Below are 14,644 nucleotides of genomic sequence, written 5' to 3' on the forward strand. Positions count from 1 at the left end.
GTCACAATGTCGGGTATAAGTACGAGTGCTCCCGCGCATGTGCGGCGCTGACACTTCGGGTCATATTGTGAATAACTTAAATAATGCCTCATCAAATATCAAGTATGATTGTTAATCATCGTTTAACAATACTTATGCGTGGTAAGCTTTCATCGGTTACAATTTTATTTGAACTGCAATTCTAGATACCTACAATTTTTTTTTCTCTTTCAAAAATTCCAGTATATTTTTATGTACCTATGTAATTCGATTTTTCTGAATTCGTAGGCCGATTTGCGTAGTTTTTTAATAATTTTATACAAAGCTAAAGTTCCTTTGATTTGTATTGTTTTTAGATCCAACTTTATTTATTTTTATTATATAAGTAACGCATAAAAACATATATTACTTACCTATTTAATAAACACATCGCCGTGACCCGTAGGCCGTATGGGAAGATATATATTTTATTTGTATCAATGCAATCCGTAATCCAACAATTATTAGTCCGAGTGCCTAAACCGCTCAACCAAAAGTCCGATATTTGTAAAAGCCGGCCCTGCCAGGCGAACAAATGTATAGTTAGGATAACAAAAAATAATAGTCTAATTACTTACTTACATGTGTTGATAAGTGCGTCACCTCTGGCGCTTACACGTCATAAAAGTCGTTATAGCTCCTGCCGTACTGGGAACTGCTTATCAGAGTTGCGACAGAAACGTTTGTGAGAGGTTATTCGAGAATATGTGACGTCAAATCAATGACTCAAATTCGTTGGATTTTTATAATAAATTACCAGTTTGAATCTTCGGAAAGATCTTCGGATTTAGGCCCCATCTGTACCCACTTTTTATATTTTCCTGGAATAATTTGTATGTTAATCTCGGATATGATCTTTTGAAACACTGCATACACTGATGCAAAAAATATTGTATGTTGTTACAATAAATTCCAGGACTGACCATTGAGCTTGGCACCCATTTAGATCTCGCGTCTTTTGTCGTTCATATCTATAACATGATCATGAAAATTGCGTATTAGAAACCTTTGCGATGTTCTATAAAGCAGCTAATTATGAATTCTAACAAAGACATAATAGAGATAGGTATATTTAATATAAAACAATTGTATGCATATACAACCTCTATTCTAATTAGGAAAATATTGACTAATAAAATACAATCAGACATTCAATTACAATGAGAACATACCATCAATCATCATAGTTTGAGAAACACTAACAAAATTAAATTAAGACACCACAGAACCAGCAGTCACGGTAAGAAAAATATAATGTTTGAGGGTGCGCAATTATACAATAGTCTTCCAAATAATATAAAATATAGTAAATCAACGGAGATATTTAAAACAAGGCTTAGAAAATTTGTAAGGGAAGAAATATCTTAAATACACGTAAGATTGATTGTGCTGACCATAGTTTTTAAGTAACTTTAATTTACTAATACTCATTGTAAGTGGACATCTTATCTTTAATAAGTAAAATAAATTCTCTAAACCCATATTTATAAGTATTAATAATGATTATTTTAATGAGCCATATTTTATGTTGTCAATGTTCGTGCGGCTAATTTTCTTATTCGTTACATTAATACGTTATTAAATACCACATTGTGAAACTATAGAGGCCGATTCCAAGAAGTCACAGTCCATGTTCAGCCTGTATAAATCCAGTAAGTTGACAGATCGAAACAGTTGTGACTGAGTCGAGTGGTGCCAGGAATATTGACATAAACACTTAATTTAGTAACTAAGCTAGGTACGCATTCAAAATACAAGACAGAAACAATTTGATCAATTTGAATTAGGCACCGACTAAAGACTTTTTTGCATGTGCATAATATAAACATAACAAAACAAAGTGTCAAGAAGATTTCATTGCTCGTGTTGTAATAGTTTCTTAATTACCCGTACAATAAAAAAAAAAAATATTTGTTGAATTGAAATGCCTTTTGTTTTATAAAATAAACTCGAATCTTTAATCCCTCCCGCTGTAATCAGCCCCACATTTTGACGCTCTTCCTTTTGCCATCATTTATTGGATCCAAATCCCTATTGCCACTATAGCGGGTTTTACCACCTCTGTGTGGCAGTGGTTGTAATTCGGGTGGATAGAAAGTATATCCAACCCCAGACATTGGTATAAGCCTGTTAATGGACAACATTTAGGAGTGAATGGGTGAGAGTCGCGGACTTGAATCGTTTCAGAATAAGGATTGAGTGAGATTTGAGCGCAATCTGATTGTACTTTTAAGGTGAGGTTCAAAATGTAAAGTACGAAATGATAAATAATATTACAACACGAAAATACTGACGCAATTGGGACTTTAGCAGTGGATAATTAGTTTGTCTCCGCTGTAGAAGAACAGATGGTTACTTTCCTCTATGGAAGGGGAAGATATCCAGTCAAGCAGAATAAATAGCATGCATCAGGCAATCTCAAGGTAAAATAAAATAAAGCATATAAGTCGAAAGTCGTATTGCAATAAAGTAAGTCACGTGAACTAGCGAGCAATATGTCACATCGAGAGCTGATACCCGAGGCCCTCTTCGAATGGATTTTTCTCTGCATCTAAAGTCGGAGATATACCAATCATGTTCAAAGTCTTTTATTTTCTTTAGAGTCTACGTTTGCAATCTTTGGGGGACTGGTATTATTATTCTTAATTCAGTGAAGAAACTGAATTTTATATGGACATGGCAAAGTGAGCCTACAGCACATGATGGTAAGTGGAGTAGAGGAGTGATGATACCCCTATAATTATACCAGTTTGGAACTCGGTACACACAGACTCATCCCGGAACGCGACACACGTACGTGAGCCACTACGACGGGTATTAGCACCTCATGTACGACAGTCGCTATCCGGGAGAACAAAAAATATCCTCCCTCCAACAAACTGCGGATAGTGGTCATTATTGGATGTACTGCGTTTAGAGCGGATTATTTGTCTCCACCGATTTCTGTTCGTCGCAACTTGTCATCTATGTATTAAAAATCATCGTCACTCATTATGAACACCGGTTAACTTCGGATACACGTATCACTTCACGTTACCCAAGAGTAGGGCTGCCATCACCTAAATGGCCGACGCCGGATAAATACGGCAAAAATTCCGAACATTTGGGCGAAAAATCCCCGGACACCATCCATTGAAGAAATATTATTACATCGCGCAGGGACACAGGTGAGGGCGTTCGATCATCCACTATTTTGCCGTGCCTTCTTGAATGCGGGTTTATGAAAGAATTTTTAACTAAGAATTATTTCAATTTACCGCTTATGCGAGTAACACCCGGATACTTTTTAAAAACCCTTGCCAGACGGATCCGGGACACCCTTCAAACTAGGACAAATGCGGGGGGAATTCCGGACGGGGGCAGCCCTATCGAAGAGTAATAGTGTTCTGCAGACAGTACATTGAAGACTCTTGTTCCATGCCACGACTACTCAAAAACTTATTGAAAGAACTCTTCGAAATAATTATACAGTGATCCCAAGCCGTGAAGATAGAAAACTGTCAGAGCCCCATCCTACCTGTCACTTGTGGTGGGCCGCAGGAATCTATTGCTGCTACTTATTTTTGATATATTAAATATATTATGTTAATAATATTGCAGATTTGATACTACATGGTCATATAACTCTATGTGCAGATGATACATGTTAGTATTACTTCGGGGCTAATATACAACACATTACACATGCACAAGAGGACCTAGATCTTTTAAATGAATGGTTTCAATATAATCTATTGACTATGAAAGTTTCTAAAACATGTTTCATTACCTTCAAACCTAAGAATAAAAATATACCACCTCATGATCCACTGACCATTAACAATACACCAATAGAAAATAAAAACTTCGGGAAGTACTTTGGTTTAAGAATAGTCAATAACCTAACGCGGAACAGCCAGATTGACTACGTTAATGGAAAGCTTTCAAGTCTTTTGGAGCGCTCAATAGAATTTCTCGATGTATACCTCAAGAAATAAATAAATAATTATTTATATATTTATTTATTTGCACTTCATATACAAAAAATTGTACATAGGCGGACTTAATGCCGTAAGCATTCTTTCCCAGTCAACCTTAAGGTGGAGCAGATGAAGAAGATGGTGCATCAAAGAAATCTGTTGCGATAAGCAAATACAACAGTAGATAAAACTAATAGGATATATACAAATATTAATGAATTATAAATAAATTTAATGTAGACATAAAATAAAGTTAAATATACTAATATATAAAATGCATACTATATTGTATACCTATATATTAATCATAAGATAAATGAATTAGGGAGGTGACACTTCCAATTCAGTAATAGTTGTCGCACCCTCATTTTGAAAGCCAACCGAGTTAAATGGAGAATGAGAAAAGTAAGAATTGTAAGTAAAGTCGAGGGCAGCAGTGAATTCGTTCTAGTTTTGAAATACGGGAATGATCGATCAAGCAAGTCAAGTCAAAGACTTAGGACTTGGTTGCTTTACATTTGGCGACTTTTTCGAATCTAGGTGGGGGCAGCTGCCCCTCCCTGCCCCTGCTTGGTAACCTGGCTTACTTGTTCTACCAAGAATACAAACTAATTATGCTAAAAAAATATTACCTTTGAAGGAGCGCAATTTTACCATAGTATACCATCTAACATCAAAAATGTAAGCTCACTTAACATTTTCAAATCTGGATTAACAAGCTACATCATTGAAAATCAGTAACTCTTTGTCTAAATTTGAGAGCAGTCAAGTTTTATACGTTAAAATAATAAAAATAAAAAAACTGCTCTTTCGAACAATAATAAATAGAACATTTTTGTTGAGTGCACGGCGACTATTCTATTTCTATTACTACTTCTGTTTTGTTATGTTATTCTCATGTAGGTAAATGACTTTTTTGTCTTTTCGAGAATAAAAAAAACATCATGTAACTCGGTGTAGGTACGTAAAAACTTTAGGTTCAAGCCAAAATATAAATACAAGGTAAATGCCTGGACTACAGTCTGCATATCATTACATTTAGGTAATTTTCCTCGTTGCGCCTTTGATGACATCACACTATAATATTAAGTTACGGTAATGCGCCCTGTTAGGCTAGGTCATGTTAGGTTAGGTTAGTTAATTTATTGCTCCATTCCTAGTATTCACTTGGATTAAAAAGCCGCAATATTTAATTACTAGCTTTTGCCCGCGGCTCCAACTGTATGACAAAGTTTTTCCGGGCTAACGATTTCTGTTATAAAAGTTACGGTATATATTTTCCCGTCATATAAAATGGCCTATGTTCTTTCCAGAGTCTCTAACTATCACAATCCAAATTTTATCTAAATCCATTTAGTAGTTTTTGAGTCTATCGCGTTCAATCAGGCGACAGATATGGCTGGGGTCTTGGTTTTATAATATATTGATTCCGTTAAATAATATTAAATGATAATGACAGGTCAGGATAATAAGAGGTTTAGCGCGTCAGTACACGACCACGCGATGGTCTACTGTGTGTTGGCAGACTTCATATTACCTTCTTAGACTAATTCTCCGATATGATTCTTAAAAATTGATTTCCTTAATTTAAAATCAACGTACAGAGTACTTAAATAGAAATGTGTGTCAGTAATTATACTAAACTACTAGATAATACTACCTCATGCAATGATCATAAAAAAAACATTATTCCTTGATATAATCTATAATTTTGCAATCTCATATCTTTAGTCCATATTAAGTCAGCGGAACGTATAATTCCAGTCGAACTTCAGTTAGTTAAAGTTCGTTTATCTTTTCAATTAGTGCGTCCAATCAGCTTTGTTCTACACTTAGTAACTATATCTAGATTTGAGCAACGTAGCAAACTTAATGTTATAATCAGTAATTTATTTAAAAATGAGCAGTAACGACTACATATACAGGGTCATTTTGACATTGCGGTACTAAATGAAACTTTACACTTTACAATAAGTTACTTGAGCCGTAGATGTAAAACGAAAACGTGTAAGTTTTGAAAAAAATAAATATTAATAAAAAGTAATTTTAACTTTACATGTCCTAGTGCCACTACTACTACTACTCTAAAGTAATTTTCCGCAGCGGCAACATCATACTTTCGGTGAGAAATACACTCATGCACATGTCGTATTCGCATTAAAATACAAAATGATAAAAAAATCAGGATACTAAAACCAGAATTTTTGGTGGAAATATTCGTTATTAATGAATGATTTTTGGCACAATGTCAGCAAAAGTGAAGACGAGAATGTGGTTTCATTTAGTAACACAATGTCAAAATCGCCCTGTATATCGATGGGTACACGCAAGTTCTGGATTTATATGTAGCAAGGACTCGCGTCCGGCGCTGGCTCGTCCGTCTCGTGCGGAGTGTGCGCCGGCTTAGCAGCGGGCGCTGGGTCACTTTCTCGGGGAGAGTAAGTGCGCAGAGTTAGGCTGTCATGAGTCCGCGCCAGTGCTGGTAACGACGGAGCTATCTGCGACCGTTGTTCCCGCGGTGGAGGCAGCGCCTGCTTCAGCTTCTCCCAAAACCATGGATCATGCCAGCGCACGTAGGTATTGTTGCGCACATAGGCACGTAACTCAGGGTCTATATCGAGCATCAACCGGTCGGTCTCGTCGAGCAGCACGATGATGAGGCGGGGCACGCCTTCCTGCAGCGAGGCTGCGGTCGCCTCGCGGATCTCGGCAAGCGCCCAGCCCGACTGTAAGTAGTGCGCCGACACGACCGCTACCGTGCGCCGAGAAGCCCGCACCGAAGCCGCTATTTGCGCCGGGATCCACTCGCCTGGCGCCCAATCGCGGTAATGCAGACACAGTCGGTACGGCCGCGAGCCGCTCTCGAGCCGTGCCGCCAGCTGCTCCATCACCAGCTCCTCATCCTCGTGTGCAAAAGACACAAACGCGTCGTACGGGCGATCGTCGTCCGCGGGCTCCAGTAGCCTCGACATCCAGCCCAGCCTCATGAGGATCATTTTGATGCGCAGGCGTATTGCGGTTCGTGCGAGCAGTCCGGTTACGACAAATGCGAGTAACAGCAACAGGAACAGCAAGTACACCAGCCCATTGGATGACTTAGTACATAATTTCAGCATCGTCAAGGTAATCTGCGTGTCGTTTTCACATTTCACGTTCTTTCTGTCAAGCAGCTTTGAGTCAGGTTTGAACAGCGGCGCCAGCAGCTTCAACGCCTCGCAGTCACACTCGATCGGGTTACCACCCAATTGCAGCCGGACGATGGCTAGTTTTGCTGACGCCTGTACGTCGATTTTCTTGATTGAATTGTTTCTTAGATCGAGTTCCTAAGTTAAAACAGAAAGTGAACTTTCATATTATTGTAATCCTCGAAGTGGAAAATAAACACTGTCCACGACTGGATATACTCACCACGATGTTCGGGGATACGTCGGCCGCGGCGATGTATGATATGTTGTTGTGGGGCAGGTGCAGGATCCACTTGTCCATGGTTTGTGGCAGGCGCGGGAACTCGGCGAGTCCGCTGCAGTGCACAATGACCACTTGTTTGTACTGAATGTCGTCGCGGATACGGCACGTACAACTATCCGCCAGCTTAGCACACTTCGCTGGGTCAAGGCAGGTAAAGGTGTCGGGATCCACCTCAATGACTGGTTTTTTTTCACAAAATATCATGGAGCTGGATGCCCGCCAAGCTTTCATACGGAACACCTGTGCTGCCCAGTATGAATTGCAGTCGCATTCTAACGAACCGGAGAGAGTTACGACAGCCTGAAACCGAGAGTGCGTTACCCTTGCATTATACTATAATATACTGTGGAGTCTAATGACAAATATTATTGCATTTTAGAACGCAATTTACGTTCACTGTTACTACTACATACTGTTACTACTACTATACTTTCACCTACAGGTGCTACAGTGTTCGTTTCGCGACTGTCTTGGAGCAATTACCGTCGCTTTGGGTTAATTACATTGTACTTTTTTATGGATTTGGAGCTAATGCTGATACAGCGGGCACAGGGGGTGCAACTCACCTCAATGTTGTTATTACGGGCGAGTTCGTAATCTGTGCGCGTAAACTGCTGCTTGAAATGTCCTAAATACACACGAGCGCCTTTGTGCATTCGACGAAACTGTAGATCCGCCAACTGTGGACAGCATCCATCATATTACTTATTCACTATAGCCACAAAAATGTATATACGGAAGGATTAGCAGCCTGAAGCAGTATACGCACATTGTAGAGAGTGATGGGGTTGTCACTTAAGTAGAGATCCGTGAGGTAGGTTAGCTTTTCAAGCCAGTCGGAGCACACGTGTGATACTCCTGTGTTGCTCAGATAGAGATCGTTTAGCCTCGTCAGTGAACTCAGTGGTGAGGGACCTGCTAATAAGTTAAAGTCTTTGCATTTAACCATTTATAAAAACTGCTTTAAAATGAGCATTGTGATTACAAAATATTTAGTGGGTGCGTGATTTACCAAACTAAGACCTACCTAGTGTTAGAAATTGTAAAAATTATATTATCTTTTGTTTTAACATTAATTTGTTAATTATTGTTATTGATGTAAAGTATGTTCCCAACAGATACATCCGGTAGTCACTTTATTAATATTGACTTTCGGTATAACCGACGTCTGTCGATAGACATGGATAATTTTATTGATAGCAGTCGGGAAGATGGCATTCTTGTTTGAGCTCTCTTGAAGTAAAGACGTCTCGTATAATATCGCTGAATAAAAGTGTTGTGAAGTGGTAATTAAATAAGAAATTATTTAATTATATTGGTGTAACACTAATGAATGCCGCATGCGTTTATTATAACTATACAATGTTTTGTATCTCTTCCTCTGACGGTAAATGTCACTGATCATAGCAAGGCGAAACACAGAATGATAATTACACTTATTAACAATATTTATCAGTAAGTCGTTGAATATTTACCTGACACTGAGTCGTGGGAACATAAGTCGCCTATGCGGTTATTATTGCTGAGCTTTAGTTTAACAAGCGAGGTGACGGTCGACAGCGCCTCCACTACCTCGCTCGTCAGCTGGTTGTTCGATAGTATGAGATTGCGTAGGAACTTCGTGTGCTCAAATAATTCTCTGTACAAAAAAGTGCGTAATGTTGTAGGTACTCTAATTGTGAACAGTATTATTTGTGTAGAGGGCAATATTGGAATGAGCCGGCAAAGGTACATCTTGCCACGTTGGTAGCAATGTGCCTACTGCCACTTTTTTTTATTTTTATTTTGAAGAAGGCTTACAGACTAATAAACAAAATAAATATATAATATGAAACATAACAACTATTGCTAATAACAAGCCTCCGCATTTGAATACAAATCAAATATGCACAAAGATTGTTGAATATCTTATGTAGTTAAATATATATTAAGTACTAGATGACCCGGTGAACTTCGTATCACCTACATACATTTATTATTGTTATTTATTGTGAAACACAATTTTGCCATACAATACGTATGTTATCATTATCTGTCTCTCGCTAGTCGAGAGTACGGTTTGCACGTGAAGTAGCTCGTCGTACATTTGATTAACTTCGACTATCTAAGTCATCTTCTCCGTGGCATTTTGCGACAATAACGATAAATAAAGTTCTCACGCACTGACAAATTGATGATAGATTTTAATAATAGTCTTGAAATTTATTTATTTATTTTCTATTTTTAAGAACCCACTGACACTTTTACACTTTATTTATTTCTGAAATGTTTTGTATTTGAACAAAATAAACCAAAGAAATCGGACCTCATAATACAACTATGAAACAGACTTATTTCTGAATACATCTATATATATGTTACAGTTCTTTATTTCTAAAAAGAGAAAAAGACATGAAATGTTTGACAGGTAGGAACATTTTGTATTGAAAACTTATATTGTCGTTTTTAGTATTTTCCGTTATTTATTATTTATGTTCGTCACCGTTTAATCCATCCCTGGACTTCCACAAATAATTCAAAACCAAAATTAGCCAAATCGGTTCAGCCGTTCTCGAGTTTTAGCGAGACTAACGAACAGCAATTGATTTTTATATATATAGATATGTATATATTGTATTACTTAATTAAAGAATAAAAGAAAATTAAAACGCAATAAACGTCAACAAAATTGCTGTGTCCGATGCGAACCAATGTCCTCAAGGTAATATTTCGCGTTAAGCTTTCTGCTCACTGTGCTAGCGTTGGCGCACAATAAGTCAATATTCAATTCAGGTGGAATATTATTTAAAGTCGTGGGCGCTTCGTAAGGTAAATGCGTTACGCCTATAGTTTGTACTAGTTATCGGTACTTGCAACAAGGTTCGTTGCCTTGGGCCAATTTGATTAGTGCGTAAGGATATCAACTTTAGGAGTTCAGGACAATCAATGGAGCCGTTAGCCAAGTTTACTAAAAAACATATAACACTTGCCGAACACAATACTTCTAATTAGGGATCAGGCTCGATGAGTTGTATAAAATTTTTTATTTTTTATTATACACAGGAACATCAACAGTTTACACATACAATTAATATTAGTTCAGTTTCCTTAGTAAAATATTGTTCTTATGTGCTTACTAAATAAAGATGTACCAACATTCACAAATAAAATCATAAATAAAAATAATAAAATACTTTATTTATCACGTAGGCGAACAAAGTTGCACTTCTGATAAGTTAAAACAAAGCATAAGAATAATTATAATTTTTCTAGACGACTATTAAAATTACTTATATAACTATGGACATTTTAAATTAGGGATAAAATTTATAATAAAAACAAGGTACAAACCAAAGTAACCAGCTCGGGCTGGCGAGTAGGGGGAAATAGAAGAATAACGCGTCGCCATCCTCACCGGCGAGGACATGAGCCCTAACCTAGCTAACCTACCAGCCTTTCACTAGCTACCTAAGTGATGACTACCCGAATAAGAAAGGCAGAAAGAAACTCCGGGCTTTCTTTTTTGTCATCAATTGTTCAGTACATCTTTTGTAAAAAAAAAAACAAGTCTTTCTTGTACATAGTCACAATAGTTATATTAGCTTATTCACGCATGTCACCGTTAACATGGGATAAGATGAAATTCAATCGATTAAACCTGGAGCGGCATAAAATAAAATTAAAGATAGGAAATAAGAGAGAACATAGATTCATACTTAAATAACGGCGTACAGCGTGCATTCGCCTACATTTACAATCATAATTTTCAGTCATGAGAAAAGAAAAAAAATAGTAATATTAAACAGGCAAACACAACATAATCGGTTGGTCGTCTTTCAAAAATTACATTTCATTAAGATATAGGTATATGATTATGTCAAATTAGAATTATTGAAATGTCATTATGATTGTATAAAACATAACACATAGTGATGTCATGTTTTTTACAATCAAATGACTAGTATACTTTGACAATCCAATGTAATAAGAAAAACACAAACCTGGGCAACGACGCAAGTTGATTGTTGGACAAGTCGAGTGTGGCGAGGTTCAGCGTGTCGTCTAACAGGCCCGACGGCAACGCGGTAAGGTTACAGTTCCGGATAGTAATCACTTTAAGCGCAGTCGTTTTGGCCAGCATCCGCGCCGGAAGTACGCCGCTAATCGGCACGGACTCCATTTTGAGATACCACAGCTGCCCGCAGTTGGACAGCCATTCGTCCGGGAGTGACACCGGATAGGTAGCATTGTCGGTGCCGATTACATTAAGTACCTGAAGTAGTGCGCAACGTGTCTTAGGCACCGGATGCGTTTCGTTCCACCTCCGTAGAAGAAGTGAGTTGAGTGACGACGGGAGCGCGTCTTCGGTCAACACAGTACTCGGGGTATTTATGTGCAAGTCTCTGAGCGCAACGGCATTGCTCACATTCACGACGACAGGATAATGTGTATCGATTACTAAGAGTAACGTCAAATTAACCGATGAATCTAAATGCATACTCGCAACGCCCATATCCCACAACTCTAGTTCTTGCAGTGACGACGGCAAGCGCGCCAGGTCAGCGGCGGGCACGCGTACTGTATGCAATACAAGAAATTTCAGTGCGGACGCGGCGGAGAGCGCGGCCAGTGCGCCGGGGGCGAGGCTTGTGTTTGAGTTACCGTATAGCACCAGCTTCTGTAGCCGCTGTAAACCGGTAAGGTGTGTGCGCGTTATCACCGCCGGCTCTTGGAATTTGTTCAGAGTCAGCTCCGACAAAATGTTGATATTAAGTGCACCGACAGCGGCATCGATTGACCCACTTCTTGGCAAAGCACATTCATTAACCACCATTACGTAGACTGACAAGGTCGTTGAGAACCGCGGCAGCATTGCATTGTCCATGGCGATGTAATTGCATGACAATTCAACTTCATAGGTTTTGTCGTGATATATAAATACCACTTCATGTCCTGTGAAATAAGACAAATGTGCGTGAATGGGGGAGATCGACTCATAAGCTGAGGTTACGTGTATACATTTAACATTGTATTAAAATTCCAAAGGCACTTATGTTTAATTCCAAATAGGAAATGAAATTTTTGTTGTGAAATTTAAAAATGTGACACTATACTAGGACCAGTTATAAGGACGAAGTGGTTCAGTGACATTCATTATAGTATTAGGATAAATCCACTCTGAAGTTATTAAGTCATGTAATATATCTAAACGGTCCAACTTTGATTTTACTGGCATCTGACTTTAAATTCGTAGCATACAGTTATGTAACTTCCCAAGAGATTAGATGATAGATTTTGATGTTAAGAAAACAAACACACCAATTCATTAGCTCGTTTGGTGATCATCATGTACATAGGGATCTACAGACTACACCGTGATTGAGCAATTCATATTTATCTTAATAAGAACCTTGTCTTTCTTAAAGCCGGTTACAAAAAAAAGATATTATATATATAGATATTAATAAAACAATATATATCTCTAAAATTAGGTATAGTCGGCAGTAGTAATAAACACGTTCTATAATATTATGTTGGCGACGTATTTGGGTAAACCTAGGCCGCAGCGTGAGCTAGTTGAGAACAGATAGTTACCTGATACGTTGAAGTAGAATTGTGCATATTCATAGGTTATGTAGTTTCGTATAAGTTGGCAGTCTGCGACTGGCGCGCACTCGGGACGCGGTATGATTTTACTGACTCCGAGCCAGCTCAGCGTCTGCATTAATAGCAGTGCCGCGCACCACCGCCGAGCCTGCATCACGTCGCACGACACCGTAGTGGGTCACACATAAATCGACACGATTTATTAGTCTAACCGACGATATTCCGCCGCGTCAACACTTAAAGAGCACATTATCCGATCGAATAAATCGTTGACTGCACACCACGCAACAGTACCCGCCAACAGAGAAACATCCCGCGAAAATAACGTTTGAATAATCGTTGATTCGTCTTGTCGTAATAATTGTTTGTTGAAGTAAACGATATGCGCGTGTTCACTAATCGCTAAGAAGCAAAATAGTGTAGTAACACTGATCACTGACTACTGGATACTGCTTAATGTCGCGCAACGGGCGATGAGCAAAACATAAAATTAGGTATTTAGTCACAATGTCGGGTATAAGTACGAGTGCTCCCGCGCATGTGCGGCGCTGACACTTCGGGTCATATTGTGAATAACTTACAATGCCGTGCCAAAACTTATCGTGATTTAACAATAATTATGCGTGGTAAGCTTTCATCGGTTACAATTTTATTTGAACTGCAATTCTAGATACCTACAAATTTTTTTTCTCTTTCAAAAATTCCAGTATATTTTTATGTACCTATGTAATTCGATTATTCTGAATTCGTAGGCCGATTTGCGTAGTTTTTTAATAATTTTATACAAAGCTAAAGTTCCTTTGATTTGTAATGTTTTTAGATCCAACTTTATTTGTTTTTATTATATAAGTAACGTATAAAAACATATATTTTACTTACCTATTTAATAAACACATCGCCGTGACCCGTAGGCCGTATGGGAAGATATATATTTTATTTGTATCAATGCAATCCGTAATCCAACAATTATTAGTCCGAGTGCCTAAACCACTCACCCAAAAGTCCAATATGTTTGTATGAGCCGGCCCTGCCAGGCGAACAAATGTGTAGTTAGGATAACAAATAATAATAGTCTAACTACTTACATGTTGATAAGTGCGTCACCTCTGGCGTTTACACGTCACAAAAGTCGTTATAGCTCCTGCCGTACTGGGAACTGCTTATCAGAGTTGCGACAGAAACGTTTGTGAGAGGTTATTCGAGAATATATGACGTCAAATCAATGGCTCAAATTCGTTAGATTTTTATAACAAACTAGTTGTTTGTTGGATAATGGAATTTTGCATCAGTGTATGCAAAATTCCATCCGTTTTTTCCCCCTTAAAGTTAGTTTTATACCTGACTAAAATATTAATTTAAGTAATGTACAGGAAATTGTTAACATTAAATACCCGAGGTAACGTGTATTTGGTATTACTTAGTTAAAGAAAATAGTTTCGCAAATAACCTGGTGATTTTATTCAATAATTATACTTGATAAATATAAAAATGTTCACAGTGGATGGTTCACGCACTTTTTATAGGGTCTTTGAAGAATTTTAATTTGATAATACCAATTTTCTCGTAAGATTTCGATAACAATTTCAGTTAACTTTGAAATCTCTATAATAAAA

General features: G+C 38.0%; 1 protein-coding gene across 2 annotated transcripts; it reads right to left on the reverse strand.

The window, feature by feature from the left end:
- Nucleotides 1-6,191: 6,191 nt before the first annotated feature.
- LOC115448025 (protein toll) lies at nt 6,192-13,844 on the reverse strand. 2 transcript variants are annotated; one of them, XM_030175325.2, is made up of 7 exons: nt 13,020-13,844; nt 11,426-12,377; nt 8,921-9,084; nt 8,215-8,360; nt 8,012-8,125; nt 7,386-7,745; nt 6,192-7,300 (listed from the first exon to the last, which is right to left on the reverse strand). In XM_030175325.2, exons 1-7 carry the CDS (start codon nt 13,183-13,185, stop codon nt 6,317-6,319), a joined length of 2,886 nt encoding a protein of 961 aa, XP_030031185.2. In that variant the 5' UTR covers nt 13,186-13,844; the 3' UTR covers nt 6,192-6,316. The 2 variants fall into 2 exon arrangements, with proteins under 2 accessions (XP_030031185.2, XP_037297515.1); XM_037441618.1 differs by having other exon boundaries at nt 8,215-8,363; nt 13,020-13,843.
- Nucleotides 13,845-14,644: the final 800 nt, after the last annotated feature.

The sequence above is a fragment of the Manduca sexta genome, chromosome 22, assembly GCF_014839805.1.
Source record: "Manduca sexta isolate Smith_Timp_Sample1 chromosome 22, JHU_Msex_v1.0, whole genome shotgun sequence".
Classification (NCBI taxonomy): Eukaryota; Metazoa; Arthropoda; class Insecta; order Lepidoptera; family Sphingidae; genus Manduca; species Manduca sexta.

Coding starts and splice junctions, on each gene's coding strand:
- LOC115448025 (XM_037441618.1), bottom strand. CDS start 13,185: ATGCAGGCTCGGCGGTGGTGCGCGGCACTGCTATTAATGCAGACGCTG. Junction 8,126..8,214: donor ACCCCATCACTCTCTACAAT/GTGCGTATACTG, acceptor TGCTGTCCACAG/TTGGCGGATCTACAGTTTCG. Junction 7,746..8,011: donor CCCGTAATAACAACATTGAG/GTGAGTTGCACC, acceptor TCTCGGTTTCAG/GCTGTCGTAACTCTCTCCGG.